The sequence below is a fragment of the Grus americana genome, chromosome 1 (genome assembly GCF_028858705.1).
Source record: "Grus americana isolate bGruAme1 chromosome 1, bGruAme1.mat, whole genome shotgun sequence".
In the NCBI taxonomy this organism is placed as follows: Eukaryota; Metazoa; Chordata; class Aves; order Gruiformes; family Gruidae; genus Grus; species Grus americana.
This window is the reverse complement of record NC_072852.1, coordinates 163,969,815-163,997,033: the sequence shown is the minus strand read 5'-3', so window position 1 is coordinate 163,997,033 and position 27,219 is coordinate 163,969,815. Positions and strand designations below refer to the sequence as shown.

General features: G+C 37.2%; 1 protein-coding gene across 3 annotated transcripts in view; it reads left to right on the top strand.

The window, feature by feature from the left end:
* The window catches only part of GPC5 (glypican 5), an 806,281-nt gene that overhangs the window by 453,970 nt on the left and 325,092 nt on the right, over window positions 1-27,219 (top strand). For all 3 annotated transcript variants that reach the window (XM_054839901.1, XM_054839880.1, XM_054839871.1), the window contains one exon: window positions 17,721-17,883. In XM_054839901.1, the coding sequence (XP_054695876.1) occupies window positions 17,721-17,883 (163 nt within the window). The remainder of the gene's footprint in view (window positions 1-17,720; window positions 17,884-27,219) is intronic.

The window sequence follows — 27,219 nt, the reverse complement described above, 5'->3', positions numbered from 1 at the left end:
GGAGGAAGAACTTTATTTATCCTTCAGTGAGTATAACTTTCAGATCTTTAACTATGAGGTTACAAATCTGTGATTTCTCTTCAGCACTTTAGACCCATAAAATATTAAGAATTCATTCTTCACTGATGCATTTTTGTAAGCATAGCTTGAGAACATACCTTCCTTTTTCTTAATGAAACTAGACTATAGCGTAAGAGTTAGGGCAATAGAAGAAAAGGTGGGTATGAATCACTGTGGACAGGAAAAGGGCTTCAGTCTGAATCTCTCACTTTTTGCATGAAAGCCCTAATAATTAAGGTATGATATGACAGAAAATGAGCAATATCTGATCATCTATTGACAGAAATTTAAGGAATGGTAAGACATGTTAATTCCTGGTTTCTGAGCCATTATTTAGAATCACAGACTCACAGATTGGTAGGGGTTGGAAGGGACCTCTGGAGATCATCTAGTCCAACCCCCCTGCTAAAGCAGGATCACCCAGAGCAGGTTGCACAGGATCGCATCCAGGCGGGTTTTGAATATCTCCAGAGAAGGAGACTCCACAGCCTCTCTGGGCAGCCTGTTCCAGTGCTCTGTCACCCTCACAGTGAAGAAGTTTTTCCTCATGTTGAGATGGAGCTTCCTATGTTCCAGTTTGTGCCCATTGCCCCCTGTTCTGTCACTGGGCACATTCAATTTTAAAATTTTAAATTAAAACATTAGATTTTTAAAAGATATAAGGAGAAATGGGAATACTGAAATCTAGAAATTAAACCTCAGACTTAACATTTTTTATATATTTTGACTCATATTTTGTCAAAGGCATTCTGTATTTTTCTACATTAATACTTGATCTCTTAATGATTCTCATTTCTACATAAATTTACATTACAGTACCATACAGAAATGAATGCATTGCAATAATGAAATCCTTTTCAGTTTAAGTGCAATATATATATTCTACTAGCATTTGAAACAAAATTCAAATTCCATCTGTCATATCCCCATAGCAGCTAGGACATGCATATATGTAATTGGATTATGATAAATTGAAAAACACCCAAAGTGCCTTACAAAAACTCTTATGATGTTTGTTCTAGGCTTTAACAATTATTTCTTAATTTTGTATTAAAGTCTTTAATGCTAGAAATTCATACTTCCCATAAAATGAAAAATTTATAATTGCATTGAATAGGAGTTTCTAGTATTTTCCCAATTAGATGCTCTATGTGAGAGAAAATACAATACAATAAACATGGCTCATCTCAAAGGAATTCAAGATTGTTTATGTTTCATAAAAGCTTTAGAATGCTGACTCATCTATTTCTGATGCTTAGCTGTTGACATGCTTTGTGTGAAATATTTCTGATACGAAGAAAAGAATTCAAAGCTTACTGTTGCTGTGCTAAAGAAATGCATAAAACTTGCCATAAAAATCTATATTAATTGTAAGGAAAATGAATAAAACAAATTCTTTTGTAATTTACTGTCAGTTAGAACCTTAAAAATATTTTTTCTCTACCTTTGAGACAGTAGGAAGACTGCCATCAAATGGCAGACATTTACTTTCCTTCCTTTCTGATTGATCCCTTCACCAGACTTTCAAGGAAGAAATGATCACACTCCCCTGAGAGGACTTAATATTCTATCATGTCATAGTTACAGTTTTTCCAGTTAAATGCTAAGGTTTCTCATTTTCACTTTATTCTTTTAAATGGTCACCCCCTCCTTTCATTTCCTGAAGGAGAGTAATTTTTGCCAGAATGAGGTTTTAGTGCAAGAATTCAGGGGGAAAAGATCAACCCTCAGTGGAATATGTAGTGCCAGCTAATACCCTCCCAAAATCAGTAACGCGTATGTCCATGCATTCTTAGATGGTTTATTTTAGGAGGAGGTCAGTCTTCTGAAGATGCTTGCTTCTTTCCATTGACTATAAAAGGTCTAGTGACTCGAAAAGGTGACAAGTACCACTTAACTAGCCTGCAGATGTCTAAATTGAGGAGACAAATCCTACAATGAAAAAAAATAAAACCAGATCTCATTCATGCAAAGATGCTTGGGTTTTTTTTTTTCAAAACTGAGAATAGGAGCTGGGAATCTGACTTTTGACTTCAGTAAACGTATTTCAGTTAACTTCAGGCTGAGATGAATTACTCACTGGACCTGCCCGCCTTTCTGCAGACACAGATGCCTAAGTTTAGAATGCTAATGCTACCTGAAGTGACTCCAGCCCTAAAAGCTGAAAAGATGCATAAGCAGTTTTTGTGACTTGCGTGACCCCTCAGTCTTCACCTTATTTGTTAGTTTAAGACTACCCCAGGGCATCTTTGAAAAGCTCAGGTAATTGAATCAATTTTCTAGATGGTACTTTGTGTAAATGCTGCCTATTTTCTAGTTGTTTTGAGTGTTTTTTAATAACTTTTTCATTATATGTGATTTAAACGTCGATTTCTAAGTTCTAAAAAAGAGGAACATGTGCACTAGATTCATATGTCAGTGAATGGTGTTGCTGGATTGATCCTGTTTTTCTGCACTGTTCTTGGAGATTTGAAGGTTTCCCATGATATCTCCTATGTAGGTGATCAGTGAAGAGGGGTGATTATGATTAAACAGCACAGTCACAATATTTAATAACTGTGAGCACGTGGGCTAACACAATACAATGTACTGCTGAAAAAGTAATCTGATTTCCAAAGTAATCAAAACTGTCTGCAATCTATGCACTATTTATTTCACTTTAAAAAGAAAATAGTCCTTTAAAGTCTTCAGATAAGCTAAACAGTAAAATAGTTATCATAATGGAAAGCCTGAGTTTACATGTACATATAAAAGGATTCAGAAAAGACAGACTAATATACCTGAAAGTTTTTTTGTGTGCTAGCTATAGAAGTACATATGCCTTATAAATATTTATGTGGGTTCAAAGCCATCTGTCAACAATTAAAGTATATGTCACGTTTAATAACATAGTCTGCATAGATTAGGATTACTATAATTAGACTATTGCGCACATATTACAGCTGCAAAATGGATGAGCCAGGCTTTCTTAGGAATTTCAAAAAAAGGCTTCTTCTATTTGATAATATTCTGCATGGTATTTGATTGCATCTGAATAAGTAATGTTGCAGAGAAATAGCATAGGCAGCTACTTGAACTTGAAGCTAGCTTTTCTGAGAAAAGTTATAATCTTATCACACATACAAAGACTCAACAGGATCTAAAGAATAGTTCTATCAAACCTTTCTGAGAAGGCTCTGATTGTAAATGGTCCACTTCTTTATGCACCAAGAAAGCTGTTCTCAACTAATATGTGTCCCCTCCTCCATCACTTCCATACTTCAAGAATACCTTAATTGTCTTGAAGATTTTGAAAAACAGGCATGATGCATTTTGACAAGACTAGGCAATAGCAACTATTTTAAGAATAGTTTGGAGGCAAAGAGGATTTAAAAATACAGCCCTTCATACATAACTCTCAATTTATGCAAAGCAGCCTTGCTACACAATGAGCATAACCAGAGGACTATAGTTATACAAAAGTCATGAAATAAATGGCAACTCAAAAACGGGGACAAGGGGAAAATTGTGTGGCAGGAAGGCCTTGTTTTAACCTCACTGAGAATTCACTTGCCTTCTGAAGAGTGCCAGCACACAATCTCAGCGACCGGAAAACTTTCAGTCTAAGGCTTAAGTGGGGCATAAATGATGTCCTAGAGTTTGTAGTAGCTTTCTGTCTGAAGGATATATGTTGGAAATGAAAAGAAGATGTATAGGACCTTAAGAAAAATGTGGTAAATAATGCAGAAGGCTCTGGATGTATGTTTTTGCTGTGGTGTGTTGTGTGGCAAACTCATTATAAGATTTGGCCAAAGTCACAGATAAGGACTGGTGGTATGCTTTTTTTAATTGCTACTTGATTTCACTAACCTGAGAAGATTGCTGCTTATTAATTATTTTAAGATCCTGCTTAATTTGTTTGTACTGGGGATGTGTGTGTTTATTTTTGCATAAAGTCCCTCCCAACCAAAACTGTGCTATAGACAACATTGTTATGGTCCATTGTGATATAAATGAATACTGAAGGGTTTTGTTTCATAGTAATTGAGTTCTGTATTAAATTTTATAGCTGTCTACTCCCACATCATCTTCTAGATCAATTTAAAATGCTCTGATCTAAGGAAAAAGTACATGTGCAGCTGCTGAAGAGGGAGATGTATTTTTAATGCTTACATTTTGTTAAGTATGAGGGACCATTTTTAACTTGTATTAGCTACAGAATAATGGCTAATACAAAAGTAAAGGCTTCCTTCTACTTTCTTCTTGTTTTTAACTTGGTTTCAAGTGTTACTGGGAGTGTACTAATTTTATAAAGGTATCCTAAGTTTGAAATATATTTTTCTTCTTGCTGGAAGGCTTTTACTATTTGTTTAGAAACATGTAAAATTCTGTCATAATGAGATTTGATGTCATACTTTGTTGTTAATAATTTAGTGATAACTGTACATAAGAGTCTTTCAGTTCTCTGAGTGCATAAATCATCTCTGGTAGCACCTTTTGTTTTCTGTATATGCCTCAGTTTTATTGGAGATAGCTGAAGTCTACATAAAGTATTATTCTGTAATCTCTTTTCTAGACCTAGACACTATAAAGATCAAAGATTTACATGCAGATAGATTAAAAAAAAAAATCTGTATTCCTGATTAAGTGCAGGCCACAAGTCTTTTGTGGACCTACCATCTACAGCAGTTCTTGGTTGGTAGACATAAGTGCCTTGCTGTCATTTGTGTGAAATTTCTGAAATGCTGAGAACCCCACAAACACATCTCCTAGCCCAGCTGACCGTTGGTCTGAGCTGCTCACTTCCACTCTTCTGCTGTGGAGATCAGTGGGGTATATGCATATTAAGTCTACCTTTCATATGCCACTTGCTGTTGGAATTAATTTTCTTTATGCATTACCCAGGGCTAAAACTAAGATGTCTCCTCAAGGAATTAGAAGATTCACTATGTCCTGTTTGTCAATAATCTGTTGATTATTTCCTGTTATGTGCTAGGCACCAATGATAATGGTTCCTATAATCTCTAACTGACTGTACTGATAAACCATGGGTGAATTATTTCACAATATCATCATCAGTTGACAGAGAACAGGCTTTAGAACTATTCATTAGCTTCATGACTTATTGATAGAACAGAACTATGTCACGCAGAATACCTGTCAGAATAACTCAGCTGCATAGAGCCTGCAAATTAGTATGATTTAAGATGGCATGATATGTGAACAGATACAGACTATTTTACTTCTTTCTGACTCTCTTATTTCCTGCTGCAATATTATGTTAGTCCTTTTCATAAAAAATAATTGGAGAGATACAAAGTGGACATTACTGCATTGTGAGATCCTCTCATATATGAGACAGGACAATGGAGTCTGTCTTAGCAGGAGCTAGCACCCCTCACATCTGCATCCACCATATTATGTTTTGTTAACATTCATGGTCCCAATGAGTTTGTCCAAATTCTAACATCAAATTTTCATATGAGTGATCTTTTTTGTATCATTGGACAATCAGCTTCTATTTCATTTAAACATATTGTTTCCCTTCCTTCTTGATCTTCTGTTTCTTCACAAGCAGCTTCATCACTACCGTGTGTTAAACACACACAGTGCCCCAGTTGAATGGAACATACTTTTGATCTGTCACAGGAGCTTATTCAATTTATAAAATGGTGTATGTGAGGCTCAATTATCATGTCAAAATACAAAAGAATTTCTTTCTCAAGCTGTATACAATAATTAAAAAGGATTTTTAAAAGTTAGTCAATAACCTAAATTAAGGTGCAAAGAGCTCAAGCTGACCAAAATTCGGTCAGTTCTTTGTCTGAGGGGAACTGAATAATTCTATTTCCCTGAATTTATTTGTTCATTTTTCATACAACCAAATAACGGTATAGATAAAACAGAAGCTTGAGGGTTTTTTTTTACTTTAAGGCAACATTCTGTGCTGTGTGCTACAATGAGGAAAGTCTCATTGAAAGCTCAGTCAGCTCACAGGGCTTTCACGGAGTTTTTAAAGCCAGGAGCAAAGGAACTGCATCTTAGCAGCAGGTTTGGATGTCTTTGACTCCCCAGGTCAAAGCATAGAATCATAGAATGGTTTGGGTTGGAAGGGACCTCAAAGATCATCTGGCTCCAACCCCCCTGCCATGGGCAGGGACACCCTCCACTAGACCACGTTGCCCAAAGCCCCATCCAACCTGGCCTTGAACACTTCCAGGGAGGGGGCCTCCACAACCTCTCTGGGCAACCTGTTCCAGTACCTCACCACCCTCAAAGTAAAGAATTTCTTTCTAACATCTAATCTAAATCGACCCTCTTTCAGCTTAAACCCATTACCCCTTGTCCTGTCACTACACTCCCTGATAAACAGTCCCTCACCAGCTTTCCTGTAGGCCCCTTCAGGTACTGGAAGGCCGCAATTAGATCTCCCCGGAGCCTTCTCTTCTCCAGGCTGAACAATCCCAACTCTCTCAGCCTGTCCTCATAGGAGAGGTGCTCCAGCCCTCCGATCAGCTTTGTGGCCCTCCTCTGGACTTGCTCCAACAGCTCAATGTCTCTCCTATACTGGGGCCCCCAGAGCTGGACGCAGTACTCTAGGTGGGATACTCACCAGAGCAGAGTAGAGGGGCAGGATCACCTCCCTCGACCTGCTGGTCACGCCTCTTTTGATGCAGCCCAGGACACGGTTGGCTTTCTGGGCTGCAAGTGCACACTGCCGGCTTATGCTGAGCTTCTCATCAATCAATACTCCCAAGTCCTTCTCCTTGGGGCTGCTTTCAATCCATTCCTTGCCCAGCCTATAGTCGTGCTTGGGATTGCACCGACCCATGTGCAGGACCTTGCACTTGACCAGAACTGATTTCCAACTGAATCAGCTGTGGCTAGCTTTTAGCATAATTTTACAGCAAAACTGCATACCTTATGAGATGCCTTAATTGTTGTGCACCCTTTCTTAAAAGTATTAAATTTTAGGATTCATATAGCCATATATCTACTAATATCTGAACTGGTCTTTCTTACCAATAGAGAGAAATAGGTGGTTCTAGAATACAATCCACCTCGTCCTATAAATAAGCCTAAAGCATGTAAGAGGAGGAAATTCCTGTTTCTTTCTGCTGACAAGAAGATATCAGGATGGGTAGCTCAGATGTAAATACCTATAATTCATTGACATGATTCCTATCCAACTATCGGGAAGCTCTTCCTTTTGATTCCTAAGTTTGTGTTTGAATGATATAGCAGAAACAGAGGCATGGTTACTAACATTCAAACATCTTAAAGGCAATATTAGCCCTGCTGTTAACTTAGTCTTCATGGATTTTACACAGCAGCTCACTCCAAAGTCCACTCACATGATGTCTAGAAATGTTATCAAGGGAAAGAAGAAAGTAGCTTTATCATGCTGCTGGTGGGTAAGAGCGAGCCGTGTGTGAGTCAGCACTGCTGGTGAGTCACCTCCACTGACCATCCACTGAACTACATTCACTGAAATCAGTTCTCTGGAAAAACCACCAATTTATCCACTCACAAAAGGCTAGCAATAGGGAATGTAATATACCTCTAATAATCTGGTAGTAATTTTGCTTATGGTGGCACCACTGATTACTGTAATACAGCTTTTTCTGTAACGTCTTCTGAACAGCCTACCAGATGAAATGTCAAGTAACATCTTGTTCTTATAAAGTGAAAAGCATTCCAGAAGACGTTGATATTTTTTAAATTCTTCCTTTAACTGGCTTAATATCATGCCCTTTCACCTGCAGATCTGTGAAGTATAAGGAGAAATGAGATGAAATAATTTGTCTGCAATTTTCATTATCCGTCATGGTGTTTAATTCACTTCAGCTGTAACTTTAGTCTTATGTTTTCACTGATACTGAGAGGAAACTAGGGTTTAAAGATCATTAACTCTTCTTAAGTAACAATCCGTGTCATAAAAGTGAGGGAACTTCTAAGGTCAGAATTACCAAAGACTAGAAATACAGAGATGGACAAGTGATGTAGTATAGATAATTTGCTGTAGAACCCAATTCTAGCTTATTTTTCAGCAGCGATTCTATATAAATATGCCCATTGAAGCATTAAATACATATTTTATTCTTTAAAGAAAATAAATTATTAAAAGCACAAAATAAACATTTGTTTTCTACTGTTATTATTTTTATTACTAAGAAAAAGCCAGACTAATAACTGATTGATACAGTTGTCAGTACAAACCAGAGCTAATGTTCATGTACTCGTGTCCATATACATGAATTCTTGCAGGTTGGTGAATTCTCTTCCATTCCACAGCTTCCTTGGTATGCTTTGGGGTATTGAGGTTGCATGGCAAGATTTTGGTAGCGGGGGTCTACAGGGGTGGCTTCTGTAGGAAGCTTCTAGAAGCTTCCCCCATGTCCAATAGAGCCAATGCCAGCCGGCACCAAGATGGACTCGACACTGGCCAAAGCCAAGCCCATCAGCAATGGTGGGATAATGTGGTTAAGAAGGGGATCTGTGGCAGGACCCGTGGCCCCGTGGAGAGAGGAGCCCATGTTGGAGCGGGTCTGCTGGATGAACTTGTGACCCCATGGGAGAGACCCACACTGGAGCAGCTGGTGAAGAACTGCAGCCTGTGGGAAGGACTCAGTTAGAGAAGTTGGTGGAGGACTGTCTCCTGTGGGAGGGACCCCAGGCTGGAGCAGGGGAAGAGTGTGAGGAGTCCTTCCCCTGAGGAGGAAGGAGCGACAGAGACAATGTGTGATTGACTGACCACAACCCCCATTCCCCATCCCCCTGCGTCGCTGGAGGGGAGGATGTAGGGAAAATTGGGAGTAAAGTTAAGCCTGGGAAGAAGGGAGGGGTGGGGGGAAGGTGTTTTAAGATTCGGTTTTATTTTCTCATTTTCCTACTCTGATTTGATTGGTAATAAATTAAAGTAATTTTTCCCCAAGTTCAGTCTGTTTTGCCCGTGACGGTAATTGGTGAGTGATCTCTCCCTGTCCTTATCTCGACCCAGGAGCCTTTCGTTATATTTTCTCTCCTCTGTCCAGCTGAGGAGGGGAGTGATAGAGCAGCTTTGGGGGGGCACCTGGCCTCCAGCCAGGGAGAACGCATCGCATTTGTTTTTTTCTCTTCTTTGAAAAACTGTCCTGTGTAAGGAAAGTCATCAGATTGATTGAAACTGGCTGAGTTCAATATATGTAATTGTGATTAATTCTCAATGTGATTTCATAAGTTCTAGTTAGCCCTGAAAATGTTTGGTTTGAAACTTTTTTCCAGAAAATGTAATTTGTAATTTGTAATCAGCATTATTTATCACAAGTAATTTGGTCTTTATTCTTACTAGTAGTACATTTAGAGAGAGAAAGAACATACAAAGAAATCATGACATTTTCCATTTTAAAGCTATATCATCTAGTTAATAGTTGGGATCCTGTTGTGATTTTGTCCACTTGGCCTAATTGTGCTAGGAGCTGTGTTGTTACCAAAGAAACAAACAAAAAACTTAATGGCTGGCTAAAAGAATGAAGAATTCACTTGGATAACTTTTTTTCGTAATTACTTCTTTTCTACAAATCTCATTTCAGACACCTGCCTTTGCTCATTTGAATAGCTCCTTGCTTTCAGCTGGTTCTGTTGACCAGGATTATGGTTCATTTTCATGTACACAGATGCCTGGAGCCCTTCCAGCTGCTGAGTGTCTGTTGGCCTCCAGCTGCTGCTCCAGAAGGTCCTCTGCAAAATCTCTATCACATCTCTCTGCCATGTAGTGCCCCAGGAACTCTAGGCCATCTTAAATGGCACTAGACAATCATGTCCAGAAAATTTAATCAAACCTCTAACATGCAAATTACTACTGAGGACCTTAGACACCTTACAGAAAAACATCTACATATTTTGACATCTACACTGAGGTGTATGAATTTTAACCCAAAAGCTACCCAAAATCCTTGGTAAGCTTGTTCAAATGAGCTTTATCTGATCACAGAATGACATGTTATTTAAATCAATCCTTTTATTTATTCTTATTAGAGCTCAATTGTTCATTAAACCACTTGATATTAAGCCATCTAGTGTTTCACATAGTCTATGCTGGAAAGACAGAATTCCATCTTCTGAAGAAGAATGTTATTTCAGTCTACTATTATGACAGAAGAAAATGTTATATGTCATATCTATTAGTATCCACCCTTGCCAAGAGAGAAAGGTCTAAAAGTGCACATGAGGACAAGGTAAAGGATAAAACTATTTGCAAATTATCTGAAAAATTATTTGTAATGTCTAGTGGAGGACGTTATACCAATACCCTTCAGAGGAATACAGTGAAACATGTAAACAGAAAAGAACAGTGAAATAAAAAATCCAAGCAGATCCATGGCTCTGAAGAACAGATATTGAAGCTGCTCATACTATAGCTTTAGAAATATTTTAAGTGAGATTTTACTGGTGATGTGTTTTGTTTTGGTTTTTGTTTTGGTTTGGTTTTTTTAATGTATATGTTTCTCTTTCATTATTATTATAATCTCTTTCTGCTTGTAGCTATGCTGTCTTCATGGATGGGTGAAACGGGCAAAGAACATTAGTCTCTAAACATTAATCATATATAATGTGACTTTGTTCTTTTATTTTAGCTACCTAGACAGAAAGAAGAGCACAAGCTATTATTCTGGGGTTTAATTTTGCTCTCATTTGTTATCTTAGAAATGCCTGACTTGTTTACTTAATTTTCTGAGGATGATTTAAATGTATAGTCAGCTGTTAGCAAGACATGCATTTTTTAAGGCCAAAAAACCCTAAATATTTTTTAAACAAATCGAGTTGATAGTGTGCATAACTGTGCTAGCAAAGATTGTACCCAGGGACACGAGCCAAGCTTGTGCTGCTGTATTCACTTGGAACCAGTAATAGCTGGAAAGAAAAATAATCGCTCATGACAGAACTCATGTGAGAACCTGAGTTGAGGGGTTTTAGATCCAAAATGCACTCCCAGATCTAAAGCAAGGTTTTTACAGCGCAGAAGATTGTCTTTAATAATGTAAAAAATTAGGAAAAGGATATTTGTTGAGGTACAATTACATTTAGGAGCTGTATCTATATTGCTAAATAAGAAGAGGACCAAGGTTGAAAGCACGCACTAATTCATGTCCCCAGTGTTTACAATAAGAGATTTGCCTGAGGGAGAACTGGTTGGAATAATCCAAACCAGATGTAAATTACAAAGACTGAGCAATGTCAACATTCAGTATCTATTGTCCTATCTCATTCCCCGGTTCTCTTTTATTCAGCACTGTAGACATCCCAAAAAGTTGCATCTGTTGTATTAAAGAAAATTACTCAGGGACTGCAAGTGTCCTACTTCCAGAGCAGAATAACCATATCCAGGCTGCCTGCTGGGAACAGTCCCTAGACAATGCTAAGGCTCAAATCGGGTCAAGCATTTCTGTGAAGAGTGCTAGTCAGTTTGGGTCAGTTCAAATCTGTGATGGCCAGGAAGCATGATAATAATGGGATAAAATGGACAGTGTATGCTAGTGCCTGGGCCCACAACCTGGCTTTGTTGAACTGTACTTTCCGTGAAAACTATTAGTCATTTCTACCTAATTCAGGAGTTAGCTTTCTGTGAAAATGTTTGCCTAGTAAGTGGTTTTGAATGCTACATAAATAACTACTGAGATATCTGGATTTTCAAGTAGTAGTATAATAATAAGCTGGGGCAATTCCTATTTCTACTGTTTGAGCAGCAGCTATTTTGATCCTGAGGCAGTAAAGGTATATCAAGAAAGCACAAAGATAGGTTAGAGCTGTGTGGTGCCGTGCTGGCCCACAGCCACCTTACTGGTTCTTGCTCCTATTCAGTGAGCAGAATGAATGTCTATTTCGTTATGTGTTCAGATGAGTTGGCTTAGACTGGAGAGAAATGCTGTGTTGCTTCCGTCAGAATTTCAGGATGCTGTTTGCTTGGTGATTTTATGGAGTGGAATGAGTCTGCAGGCTTGAAATGCAGAGTTTTAGCCCTTGATCTTGGGCAGAAAGCAGTGGGTTTCACATAGCAGTGCTTGTACTTTCTGCGTCATCTCAGGGATGTAAAGGCTATAGCTGATTAGAAATCTCATTCTCTCTTTGAAAATTTCACTGAAAAAGCAAAAAATTAAAAAGGGGCTGATGTACTTCACACAAAACTACAGCTTTTTATTTAAAAAAACACAGGATACTATCATGAGGGACTAAAAGAGTTTTAATACTAGTTATCTAAATACTGCTCTCCAATATAAGCTGGACTTCTAATTTAGAATGCACTTTTTTGTTAAGGATCTTTTCAATTATTGGAAGTGAAACCCTGCAGGAGATTCTGGCCTACAGAGGCATGAGTAGTTTTTAAATGAGATCACTGAAGAGAAATGCTGTATTTTTAAGTATTCAGATATGTAATTGTAAGGAGAGGAACAAACTTTAGCATAGTTTATTCCTCTCATTTGAAAGAGGTCAAAATAGTCATACTTCTAGAAATAATTCTTCTAGGTTTGATTTGATTAGGTAAATTGGATTCACTGCTGGGATCCTTTGGGATTCCCTCCACAAGTACTTACAATACACACATAAATGAAAGAGAGGAAATATTATGACTGAGCTTGGTTCACATTGACTGCAACAGAGTATCTTCAAGATATTTTTACTGAAAAAGAATGAAATAAAATTCATAGAAAATCAATGTTTCTCCTGAAGGTATATGATGTGTAAGATAAGTAAATAGGGTACTAGATTTTTGTTGAAAGAGAACCAATATCACATCAGTTTCAATAGTGTCAACATAAGTTCCCTTGCATTTCAGTGTTCATCACTCATGAGAGATGAAATCACATGTAACTTCTTGCAAGCACAGAAAGTAAAAAAGTCTTCTCATTTAAACCAGATTTACTTACTTGAATTCATAGATTTTTGAGAACCAGAAGGGACCATTTTGGTTATTTTGTCTAACCACCTGCATACCCTGTCCTTGACCTCTCAATTAATTCATGTTTTAAGACCAAAAACTGTTTAATCCAGAATATACATATTTTTTAAGAACCTAACCAGAACTGTCAATAAATGATTTTGTTATAGAACAACCTTCATGGGTTTTTTTAAATGTATGATATTGATAATATAGATTTGTTTGATTCATTTGAATGTGTAAATAAAAGGTTTTGATGCATTTGTTATTTTCATATGCTTTGGCCTGCTACACAAATCTGTGAAATATGTTTTTGCCATGCAGGTGCTTACAAGGCTGGTTAAATAAATTCTTCAGGGTTTTTTTTTTCTTTTTTTTTTTTTTTTTTGGTGCACTAAAGGATGAGCTCCTTGGTTAAAAACAAAAGTGACTTTTTTTTCCTTTTTAACCACTGTAATAGAATTCACTTCTGTGCCATCCTTTCTGAACAGAGGAAACAAGAACTGGATTTAGGACTAATATAACATCCTTAATCTGCCTTAGCATTCCTATTTCTGTCCCCAAAGATATCCCATTAAATTTTTTGGCTAGAACACTACTCTTGATAATTCATAGTCTGCTGGCTATCCAGGACACCCACAATTATTTTACAGAACAGAATATTTTATCTTCTAATATGCATGTAATACAATATTTAGACTTGCAAATTTACATTTGTCTGTATTTTATTATAGTATGTGTTTAAAAATTCATTCCATTGCCTGGCTTACCAGATGAGGTATCTTCTCAGGCAATTTGTTGCTTCTCTTTGTTATTTAGTAGTTGTCCAGTTCTTGTACCACTGAAAGGTTTATCATTACCATTTTGTGTTTTAGGCTGCTTTTCAGGTCATTGATAAAGATCTTAAATAATCTGGAAAAATTACCAGACCCTATAGGACTGTACAACAAGCATACATTCTTAGTGATAATTTTCCTAATTATGCTTACACTCAAATTTGTCAGGAAGCTTCAAATACCTTTATAGATGCCTTCACAGCTGCTGTAAGCAGTTCTTTTTTCTTTCTGAAATGTCATATAGTACCAAGTCGTATATTTAAAGAACTCTGTTAAGTACTTTATTACAACAATGTAACTTCTGTCAGGCAAACCTGTATTTTCTTTCTAAAAGATGAAATTTCACAAAATTTAATAATGGTACTTTTGGTATTATAACCTTTTTCAGAATTGCTGTGTGTGTCAAAGAAAGTGTTCCACTAAGCCACCAGTGAAAATCCCAAAGGGCTTTTAGGCAATTGGACAGTGAAAGATCTAAGCTGGAGGCCTAGCTTCCCAAAGCTATGTAGGCAAGGTGTGAAGTTGGAGACTCCCAAGGACCTTTCAGTTTACTTAAGCCTGAATCATGCAGCTGTGCACATGTATCACAGTAGTGGTAAGAAAACCCAAATTTTCTTTGAAAATAAAATGCCACCAGCAGTAGACATGGTTTTGATATCAAAATTTTAGTTCAACAAACTTTCTCCAAAATTAAGGGAAAGATCCAGCAAATCTAACCTGAAATATTAGCATGCCTACTGCAGTCTCACAGCACTGGTGACCTAACCCTTGCCATAACTCAGTTATACTAACATGGTTGTCAATAATATTTGCTGCTATTTTCACATAATCACAGAATCACAGAACGATAGGGGTTCAAAGGGACCTCTGGAGATCATCTAGTCCAACCTCCCTCCTAAAACAGGATCACCTAGAACACATTGTACAGGATCATATCCAGGAGGGTTTTGAATATTTCCAGAGAAGGAGACTCCACAACCTCTCTGGGGAGCCTGTTCCAGTGCTCAGTCACCCTCAAAGTAAAGAAGTTTTTCCTTATATTGAGATGGAACTTCCTGTGTTCCAGTTTGTGCCTGTTGTCCCTTATCCTGTCACTGGGCACCACTGAAAAGGATTTGGCCCCATCCTCTTGACATCCACCCTTTAGATATTTATAAGCACTAATAAGATCCCCTCTCAGTCTTCTCTTCTCCAGGCTAAACAGACCCAGCTCTCTCAGCCTTTCCTCATACGAGAGATGCTCCAGTCCCCTCATCATCTTTGTAGCCCTCTGCTGGACTCTCCCCAGTAGTTCCCTGTCTTTATTGAACTGGGGAGCCCAGAACTGGACACAGAACTCCAGATGTGGCCTCACCAGGGCCAATCTCCCTTGACCTGCTGTCCACAGTCCTCTTAATGCACCCCAGGATACCATTGGCCTTCTTGGCCATGAGGGCACATTGCTGACTCATGGAGAGCTTGTTGTCCACCAGGATTCCCAGGTCCTTCTCTGCAGTGCTGCTTCCCAGCAAGTCAACTGCTAACCTGTACTGGTGCTTGGGGTTATTCCTCCCTAGGTGCAGGACCCTACGTTTGCCCTTGTTGAACTTCATTAGGTTCCTCTCCACCCAACTCTCCAGCCTGTCCAGATCTTGCTGAATGGCAGCGCAGCCTTCTGGTGTGTCAGCCACTCCTCCCAGTTTTGTATCATCAGCAAACTTGCTGAGGGTACACTCTGTCCCCTCGTCCAGATCATTGATGAGTATGTTAAATAAGACCAGATCCAGTACTGACGTTTGAGTTACACCACCAGCTACAGGCCTCCAACTAGACTCTGCGCCACTTATCACAACCCTCTAGGCTCTGCCATTCAGCTAGTTCTCAATCCACCTCACTGTCCACTCATCTAACCTACACTTCCTAAGCTTACCTATGAGGATGTTATGGGAGACAGTGTCAAAAGCCTTACTGAAGTCAAGGTAGACAACATCTACTGCTCTCCCCTCATCTACCCAACCAGTCATGCCATCAAAGAAGGCTATCAGATATGTCAGGCCTGATTTCCCCTTGGTGAATGCATGTTGACCACTTCTGATAACCTTCTTTTCCTCCACATGCTTAGAGATGACCTCCAGAATGAGCTGCTCCATCACCTTTCCAGTGATGGAGGTGAGGTTGACTGGCCTGTAGTTTCCTGGGTCCTCCTTCTTGCCCTTTTTGAAGACTGGAGTGACATTGGCTTTCATCCCATCCTCAGGCACCTCTCCTGATCTCTACGACTTTTCAAAGATGATGGAGAGCAGCATAGCAATAACATCTGCCACCTCCCTGAGGACTCATGGGTGTATCCCATCAGGGCCCATGGATTCATGGATGTCAATTTTGCCTAAATGATCTCTAACCCGATCCTCCTCGACCAAGTCTTCCTTTCTCCAGACTTTCTCTCTTACCTCCAGAGTCTGGGATTCCCGAGGGCCAGCCTTAGCACTAAAGACTGAAGCAAAGAAGGCATTCAGTAGCTCCACCTTCTCTGTATCCTCCATCACCAGGGCGCCTACCTCATTCAGCAGTGGGCCCACACTTCCTCTAGTCTTCCTTTTGTTGCTGAGGTACTTGAAAAAGCCCTTCTTACTGTCCTTGACATATCTTGACAAAGCAACCACATTTTTGAAGGCATGAAACAATTCAGTCTGTTTCAGACTAGTTAGTAGCTACTTTCAGGAGGAAAAACATCTGATTATTGAATTAAAGAATCTCAGCCAGTGAAGTTTTGGCCAGTGTAAAGGAGTCTTGCTAGACTGAAGCAAGTGCAATGCACGAGCCTGCTCCAGCTGATATTTTGGACTGGATAAAGTTATAAGAATCTTAACATTTGTAAGAACTTATTTCTTTAGATATTATGAAGTTTATATGTATCAGACATAAACTGAACTGAATCTGGATGGGACAGAGGGCACATTGTGTGTGTATGACAGTCCTACCACTTAGTATTTAAAAAGCTGGATGACATCATTTGTACGTTTGATAAATAAGAGAGATGAATGTTATTCTGATGATTGCTCAGCTCTGCTCAACAGGACGGAGAAATGAGTTAAACTTTGAGATCTCTACCTGTTGTCTTGTAGACAATGCTGGCATCATTGGCCATGCCTATAGTGATAAATAAAAAGGAGCCAGCGACGAAGCTTGTGTACTGGACCCAAATCACCTGCACTGCTTAGGCCAGTATCAGCTACCCCTTTGCTTTGTTTTAGGTCACCCTTATTAGTTCTCCCAAAACAATGCCTGGATGTGATTTGGGAAATAGCTCTCTCCAGGCTAGCACTGGCTCGAACTGTACTAGCTTGGTCTGCTGCTCCCTGGTCAGGCATTTGATATTGTCCCAACACATATTTTCCTTCAACTTCTACCAGATTCCCATGTGACACACACAGAGCATACAACATGCATGTTTTGGATTCACCAATACAGAGCTGCAGCACAGCTCTCAAGCTATTCCAGATATTTCAGACTGAAAAATCCACACAAAGTAATTGTATCTTAAGGCCATGTGGACACCACATGTGTCTTGAAAAGATCCAGGGCCAGCTGCTATGGATGCTGTCTGTCTGCTCTAAAGGGGATTAGCCTGAAGAAGTGAGCACATGTCTGTATGCATTCCAGTTGGCCTCTCAGCCAGGAACTGGTGCCTGATGTTTTTTTTATATAGCAATAAAGACAAAGACATTTTGTATTTTTTTAAAATTAAAAATGAAGTATACATCTCCAGATAGCACTCCATTAAATCTGGCTGTAAGCCAGAAAAAAAAAAAATCAGAATTGTCATCCCGTGGATCCTGAAGCTTTCTTTTTAAATCAGATAATTACTATAGAGACATACGTGAAATTTTGAGTACTCACTGAAATTCTCCATCTGTACTGCTAACTTACATACTGTATCTTGTCTTCAGCTGTTGCAGGGCAAATCATTTCCTAAATATGATAAATGGGATCTCCAACAAACAGGCAGTGGTGGAGGTGTAGATGAACAAATCAGTGGAGATTGTGATGATGAAGATGGTTGCGGAGGATCAGGAAGTGGAGAAGTCAAAAAAGTCCTGAAAATTACAAACTGTAAGTCCATGATTCTGTTTCCTTTGTGCATTTAAATAGTGAATTGGCATATTTTCCACTAAGACATACCACTGAATTATCTTGTAAAAGATATGGAAAAGTTGTCTGTATAATGTTTCCAAGATTTACATGAATATGACTGCAATTATAGGATTTCTATGAGCATGGTATGAATATAAGTATCAGTTTCATTGTAATATGTTAATACCTATTTGGCATAATATCGACTGACCTCAACACAGTATTTTAGTCAAATAAAAGGTGTTGCAATGACATATCCCTGTGAGTTACTACTTAAACATAAAAGGTTTGGCAGTTAAGCAGAGAAATTGTTCTAATTTTTCATGGAAATATGGGAAAATATAAGGTTTAGTTGTGGTAGCTGAATTTGATGGAGCATTATTGGAACCAATGTACTGCAGCCCACTCGACAACAATGCCATTATTACTTCTTACACTTCCTTCTGCTTTTCATACTGTGTGTGGGGTTTTGTTTGTTTGTTTGTTTGATTGATTGATTGATTTTTTGGTGTGTTTTGGATTTTGGTTTTGGTTTTTTTTTTTTTTCTTTTCTGAACCACATTTGTAACAGCTTTCTTCAAAAAAATAATTTGTTTGTGCACTTTAGTGGCATGGAACTGTGCGCATGAGCAATTGGATTAAAGCACAAGTTAGTTAACTACTTCCCTGAATCAGGACGTTATTCTACATCTCTCACTTCTCTTTCCAGTGTAGAAATATAGGCAGAGATGATGGGAATAGATGCCTGGTATCATCAAAATTGCATTTCTGCATTTTGCTTTTTTTTTTTTAATTATTTTTTCACATTTTCTGTATTTTGCATTGCAAAATTCAGTACTAATAGATAAGAAGTCAAGGTTGGTGTCAATCCCTGAATTTATCTATATTTACTGAATTTGAGTGTATTCCAAGTTTCCAAGCTTAGGTGAGAACCCCAGGTCCTTCTTGACTTGACAGTGAAAAGGCAACTTAGAAATGTGGCCATAGATAAGCTGCAGTGTATGCTTGCCCAATTCTGATTTGAACAACTGGAGAAATGGAACTCTGAACATCTTGGGGCATGCCTTAACAGATCAGTTTGGATTCAGCCTACGATGCTGTTGCACTGATACTTAGTCTATACATTTTCAAGTCCTGTTATAGCTTCTCTAGATGAGATTTTAAGAGATCTGCAAAAAGATTTGGACACTTACTTCCTGAGAGTGCCTTTGAAGTTTTGACTTTGAAAAAAGTTAGAGATGAAATATTTAAAAACAGATGTACTTTGGAATACTGGATATATTATATCTATTTGATAATGACACTCTATGGTATGGAAAGACTGTAAAATAGTCTTAGAATATGACTAGGGCTATTAAGCAAGTATTAAATGATGAAAGAATTGTGAGAATAGTACATTTTCTTTCACCCTTTTTTACTCCATTACAATGTTCTTCATATTGATATATTTAGTGTAATCTTTTCAAAATGTCAAAAATATAATTAGCCTTCATATTCTCTTTATACTACATGTATTATAAATCTCTAGAATTATAAACTATGTATTAGGCACACTGAAGTTTGCATGTAACATTGTTTCATCTGAACCTTTTCTAAGATATTACTTAACAAATATGAGTCCATACTGTTCAGTCTTATGACTTGTGCATATATCTTGAGTTACTAGTACCTTCAATAAGTTGTTGTGATTTTATGGATTTATGCTGGCATGCATTTAATATTTGGAAAGCACCTTAAAAGGTGTCTTGAATGTATACTAGAAAGTCCTAGACAACACTACTTTGTTCTGGGATATCACACATGCTTCCTGACACAGACATTATATCCAATAGAACTGTTAAAACATTCCAATTATTAAGAATTTTGTTAAAATATGCATCAGGAAAATATTCTTCTTCAGAAATCACTTAAGTGATTTAATATAAATGACACAACTTGAACAATCCTTCTTTTGCATCATTGTGATATACGAGTAGGACTTTAGGAATTCAAAGTGAAAGTGAAAAAAGTAAAACAAATATATTTTAGTAAGCAAACAAAATTATCTTCTCAAGATTTATGATTCTACATAACTAGAATTAAAATTTAAAAGATAAACATCATGATTAAAGCTGGTGAAATTTTCTTAGGTTCAGGTGACTGGTATAAATTTCAAGCTAAGTCAGGTCCTGAACTCCTTGGTTTTAAACTGAATAGCTAGATTTACTCTGATGCTATTGTTTACTGATCTTTAAAAGCATGGCGGAACTTCAGCTAAACCTGGAGGTTGACTACAGTATGTTTGATCCTCAGTGTTAGCTTGCTAGTTCTAGCGGGTTTTTGTGCATCATACAAATGGCCAGAAATGTCTGAGTACTCTTCTGTATTTAGATATGGTTTGTATTTTATCATATATGTCATGGAAGAACAAGAAAACTTGTTGCATAGAAACTTATATTCGCAGTCCTAAGTACACTGATAGAAAAAACAAAAACCACCACCAAACTTGCAGAGCGAACAAGATCAAAAAGTTAGATTTGTTCAAATACAACCCTTCATAAGCTTCTGATCTGCAAACACTTGTAATCTTACTCAGAAGTCAAGCTCAAGAATTGCTATACATCTGCACATTTTTACTTTGTTTCTTCTGGTATATAACAGATCATTATTCAGCTTTTCCACTGTTACATGCTGCTTCTATGCATTATAAAACACTAGCTTATCAGTGTAACATGACCACATTTTTAAACTGAAAAATAAACCTCAACTGCAGTAGAACTGGACAGGTAGAGACACAATGGACTGAGTTTGCCAGTGCCCACCTAGCAGCTTATGAATCATAACAGAAGAAAAATTACACACGTTAAAAATATCAATGGCCTAGTATTTCATTGTTGCTAACTTTCATTTGGTGAAAACCAGTATGAAAACCATAAAGACAGAAGACAGAAATAAGGTTTGGCAAAGAAAACGAATGTGGGTCATACTCCTCTTTCTCTATAGTACAAAGACTTAGTTTTCCATCTATTTTGATAAATTGGTGACAGTAGACAAGTAAAAGACATGAATGACACCAGGATTGAACTGAAGCACCAAATAGTCTGAATGTGTGAATATGAAATCAACTTTTAGTGTTACAGTTTTAAACACATACTCCTGTTACAGTCATTTTGTCTAGGAAGAACTTTTAAGTAAAAAGTAAAGTAAAAAAGTTAACTAAAAAGCTTTCAAGAAGTTTTAATAAAGTCCAGAAACAAGATACTTACTTTCTTGTCATAGATAAGTGTTATTATAGGACTTTATAACACATTTATGAAGCTCAAAGAAGAATTATGACTTATACAACAGATGTTATTTCATAAGTATTTCTTTTTAATGTGTCATATTAAAATAGGTGAAAAAAGATAATTTATGGAGTTTAGTAACATACACGCTTTAACTGTATGCACATAAGTAAATCAATTTAGCTTATATTCTTTTGATACATGGAGACATACAGATAATATTATTTTTTCTGCACCAAAGAAACTTTTCTCAGTCTTTTTCTTCTGGACAACTTTGCTTTCTCTCATAATCAGCCAGGAAAGAAAAGAGGATTACTAACTACTCTGTATTATAATAAAGTCTGGAGGTCCTAGCCAAAGCCCAGGCTCCTTTTTGTTAGCTGTTCCAGATATTTTCACCAAGGAAATGATCTTGTCCGCAACAAATTCACAATATAAATAAGCTGATAAAATATGATACCAAAGTAGCCCTTTTAAGTGCATTGTTTTGTATAAAAATAGGAAGTGTGGAGACACATCTACTTTTTCTGAGGCCATGTCATTGCTTTCTGAACATACGTATGATTCTCAGACCTGAAAGGAACAGAGGAGAAGGGAGAAGATATGTTTCTGCCAAGATAAACCTCTAGCAATTTTATGTGAACACATAGCCTCTGAAGTCAAAGATGACTTATTTCTACATTCAGTATTACAGATGTAAGAATTGTTTTCACTTAGTGTTGGAGACTGACAAATGTGTGGTGACAGGCTTTAGGCTTTGGAAGGCCAATGAAGGGATTTGGTATTTATGACTCAGAAGTGATAGCTCTAGTATTACACTAGTGCTTAAATTGTGTTGTATTTTGAAAAATTCTGGTTTTCATATCAGTTAATCCTTACATTACATTCAGTGTTTCAAAGCCCTACAATTGTGCTGACTGCTTCACTCTTCATAAGTACTTTTAAAATATAGCAAATTGGTGCAGTTATTTGAAGGAATGGTACTAGAAAGAATAGTGTACTTTAAATGTATAAAATAAACAGTAGTATAGAGTCTTGACACTTCATTTGCTAGTTTTATTCTACTCTAACCCAGGAGCTCCCACAGGACTATTTCATGCGTCACAATGAATTACCTCCTCAAAAACCCCTGCAGAATGCAAGAGGTAATAACAACAAATACTTATCACATATATATTGATTTGAATCTGTTGTCAAATAGCTCTATGAGGAAGGGCTAATCCTGATATCACTCCTCTGAGGTACTCAATACCATCTATCAAAATTCTCATAAGAATTTTAACAAGACCACTAATTTTCTGAAATGTGCTCTACCACTGCTTTGTCTTTCTTGTCTCATTTTAACATGCAACACACGTGTTTCTTTACTACAGCCAGAGATCTCCTAGTTCAGGGCTCATATAAATAGAAATATCAAGGGTGTCTTTGTGCTTAAGGTATATACAAGCAAACTTTGACTCTCACTTGTTTGATTTTTGTCTCACCTGATATCTAACCTATCTGAGGAGAAAAGTTTCTGAAATGTTTTATTTCTAGGACTCCTTAATCTGTAGATTATTATTTTCTTGTTCAGACTACACAATAGAGGGAAAATAGCTTGGAAAAGGCTTTCTGTTGTGATCGCCATATAAAAAGAAGGTACTATGATTCAAATAAACCAGTTTGTGTCTCTTATCTGACGTTATACTGCATTCTCAAGTCTCAAACATCCTTTCTCCTCTTTCTGCTCCTTCACCCACTTCAGTATAGTTGGTTTTTTCTTTTTTTTTTTTATTCCTGATTCTGATGACATCTTCTGTGACCAAAGCTACTTAAAGCTAACACCTGTGTGAAACTTCATTTAGCCTTGCTAATTCAATGAGAGCAAATGCCACTAACTGCTATACCTGGAAATGTGCAAATTCTGTAGAGGCTTTTCCATCTTGCTTCTCACCACTGGCAGGCCTATCCAGGGCAGGGCACAGTCTTTTCCTAAATTAGAATAAGAAGAGTAATATCAATTCAGTAATAGCAATTCATGTGAATAGGTGGGATTGGAAGAAAGGGCTATGGCAACAAGGATCATGCTATTACTCATTTGTACAGATGTTTCTCTCGGTTGGGTCATCAGCCATTCTCACTCTAGATGTGCTGGAATTGAACAGTTACTGTTCACTGAAAAAAATAACTAGTCTGAATACAAATCTTAGCTACATCTTAACATATGATTTCACTGAGGTAATGTTCATTCAAAGTACTCAATTGGGACACAAGAAGAGGAAAAGACTGTTATAGGCAACAAAGGCAAATGTGACAAAATGACTGCATTTACCTCAAACTGTGTTTCTTATAAAAATCCATCTGCTATTAGGCACATAGGACTTAAATGAATCATTGCAAGAGTAGATTGAGATACATTCACTGAAGGATTTGAATATGAAGAATGAGGATTCACGGTCTGAAGTGGAAGTGATATACAACCACACAGACTGTCAAATGCTAAATGAAGAGCCCCTGGATTATTTTTAAACATCTTAAAAAAAATCATACCATTTAAACTTAAACCAGCCTTAATCTCTATTTTAACTCATCAGAAAGCAAACTTAAAAATATATGTATATAAATAAAATAGATTAAACATTCTAATGAATAATAATCCCTTTAATGACCTGATATTCCCCCAAAGTATTTTTTTAGGGTTTTGTATTTGAAAAGTTCGGTCTGGATCTGCTGTTTTACTTCAAAATATTTCAATGCTTCTACCACAGCTATTTAACAATAAGGTTGTTATTGACCAGTGTCTTTGAGTACGCTTTATCCCAGTGCAGTGGAAGACCACTATCTTTGTCTCACAAAGTAAATCAGATTAAAGAAATAAAAATATGGTCCAAAACTAAAGTCTCTTGCACATTTCATAGCCCTTTTCTTTAAACATTTATTGTCTAATTAAAGAAAGAAGACAAAGACTAATAAGTAGACAGCTCTGAAAGTTATACTTTCAGACTTATAAATTGTCAACATGGCATCAGGTAACACAGTTAATCTGTTCCTGTGTGCTCTGGGAAATCTCGTCTGCTATTTCTACACCATTCACCATTCTCGGCTCCAAAAGTAAAGCATTGGGGTCCAAACCATGGTGGAAGTGAAGTGAAGGGCTTCTCATTAGATTTCTGCTATCTGTGACTGTCTCAGGATTCAAAGACTTAAGAAGACTGGTGGAATGTGCCAGATAGTGAAAGTAATAAAATCTCCGTTATGATGTTTGCCATCTGTTATATTGTTTTAAACTCTTATCTGCATTATGTATTACCTCAGAAAAGGAAGAGATCCCTTATGTCTGAGCAGGATTTCAGGGTTTATTTTGTTTACACACAACAATATTCTTCCTAATCCCCCACTGTTAATGTGAAGCCTTCTTCTTCAGGTGTCTTTTGAAGGACTACATGAATTCACTGTTTATATGTTCACTCAGTTCAGAATGTCTCAATTCTATTAAAAATGAATAATAATAAAAAAAAAGTTCTTTCTGTGAACCCCAAACAGTTTAAATATTGCGCTAACTTTTAATACTTGCTTCTATACTCAGATTTTATATTGTGTTTTGTGGAATGGATTAACCATTTCTTGCTTACCTAGAAGAACTGACATTTAATGGTGGTGTTGGATGTATTTTAATGGAATCGAATGGAGACTTTTTTTAACCATACTAAATTCTAAAAAAATAGACTGTGTATATTCCCTGTCTCATAGTTCTGTCTGTAGCTGGTGGTTTGTCTTTCAGATAACATGTCTGAAAGATGATTGTGGAGGAAGAGCCGGAAATGAAGGATCTTACAGAACAATTCACCCAATTTTAAAATGCGAGAAGAGAGTGCCTTGCCCCACTGTAGCACCCGCTGTGACTTTTGCCCTAATTCAAGGCAAAAACATGCTTTCACACAGAAGGTGTTTTTACCACCCCCGTGTTTCATAGGAGTACCATTCAGAATTAATTTTATAGTCTGCAGCAAGGAACTTGAGGTATTAGTCACTGTCAGGTCTGTTTGAGCAAGGACTGTATCTGTAATTGGCTTTCTGGTCCTCTGTGATTGCTTCTGTACTTTTTGCACTAAAATTAGGTGAAACAAGCAGCTCAAAAGTGTCTACATATCTGGAAGAGCGTTCAGAAGAATTTGGGTTATTTTCCCCTCTCTATCCAAGAAAACAGCTTGAAGGATACCCCTGCTGGTAAGAAGGAAAGGTTAAAAGGAAGTGAATGAATCCACAGAGATGAGTGAGCTTTCCTTCCTGCCCTGTTAGTTGGAGGCCCAGTGTTCTCCAGGCTGATAAATTACCCTTTTATTACTCCAACAGCACATAAAGTGACTACCTCCTCCAGGATGCCAACTTTAGTCCTATGTAAGCCAACTAGGTTAACGGTAGTTCAGGTGATACACAACCTGCATCATACCTTGACCATACAATACCATACTCTGTATTTCTCTGATTATTCCAAAAAGGAGCTCCTGAAGAGCTGTAATCTTCACAGCAGAATCCAGATCAGAAAAGAACATACCAGAGTATATCCTTTGTGCTCAAGTTCAGGAGGCATAAAGCAGGAGGCAGGAGGGGGTTTTTTTGGAAAGTTGCTAAAAACTGAGAAGCAGAATTTAGTCAACAGGCAAGTGCTGTACACTAACATTTTTGTAAGAGTGGCACTAGCTACTTTCCTTCTACTGCTGTGGAAATATGAAAACATTTAGGCCATTCTCTTTCCAGATAAATAGCTGTAACATCTATTATCTTATTTATTTTCCTCAGGAAATATAAAAGAATGAATGAGAAAGCAATATACATTGATAATTTGCTGGAAAATTTGTTTCTTTACTGGTAACTGTGAGTGTGAATATTTATACATTGGTTCAAATAAATAATACATACAGTAAATGGCTCAAATTTTCTGGTAACTTCGGAACTAGTTGTATTATTATAAGGTAATTCCCATAAAAATATAACCTCATGTTATTAGTGCAGGGCATTTGTAATAATTACACTGCTCTGATCTGCTGTGTTTTAGACCAGTGACTATGCTCGTTAAATGCTTTTTGATCACTTAAAACCTTCGAAGAGTAATTGTGCCTCTTTGTGTTTGTGGTAGCCTCTTTCATAACAATCTTCCTGTTGAGCGTAACATGTTAATACCAGGCAATGCACTGTTGAAAAGTACAAAATTTTATATTAGCTGATATTATTTCTGCCTCTGTGTGAATTCCCTCAGAAAATTTTATTTAAACCTTCCACTTGTTTGTTTTTGAATTAATGATCCAACCTGACAGTACAGCTTTAATCCATTACTTGGGTTAAAATCATCACTCAGGAAGTACAAATGTTGACTCCTGACAAAAGATTGTGTTCAAGCGAGAAAGCTGATACTCTTTAAATAGGAAACAACTAAAAATTGAAATGTCATCATTTGTTTTTTCCAATGCATAATATGAATATGCAAGTCATATCTTTTTGCCGAATAAGATACAAGGAAGTTGTCTTGTAACTTTTCTCAGTTTTTACATGGCATTTCAAATGGAATTGCTTTGTTTTTTCTCTCACTGCTTCATGTCATTATACATCCAGCAAATTTAGCTGTGCAAATTTCATAGGCTGGTGAAAGTCTATGCGTAGGAGTCCACAAGTGATTTTTTTTGGTGGAAATCATTGGAACTTATGTATCACTGTGACATTGTTTACTGCTTCAGTAATTTATGTCATTATGTATTTCTGTGCCAACACTTGATCACACATACAGAAAAATCTTTGAACTTCGTATATGTTGATAATATGTATCTTCTTGCTGAAAGAAAATACTGATTTATTGAAATGTAAATTTTCCCCAGGAATGTACTGATTACAATAAATCTTTCTCTTCAAAAGATTTTCAGTTCCCCAAAAGCCAAGGGAAAGAGAGAAGAGCTCAGATTATCACAGTCTTCCTGTGAGAAGGAAGAGTCGGATACTCCTAGAATCCCAATTAATATTAGCCTATAAGAACATTATCGATATGTTATGTGATATCATCAAAGTTGTGTGATTTACTAAT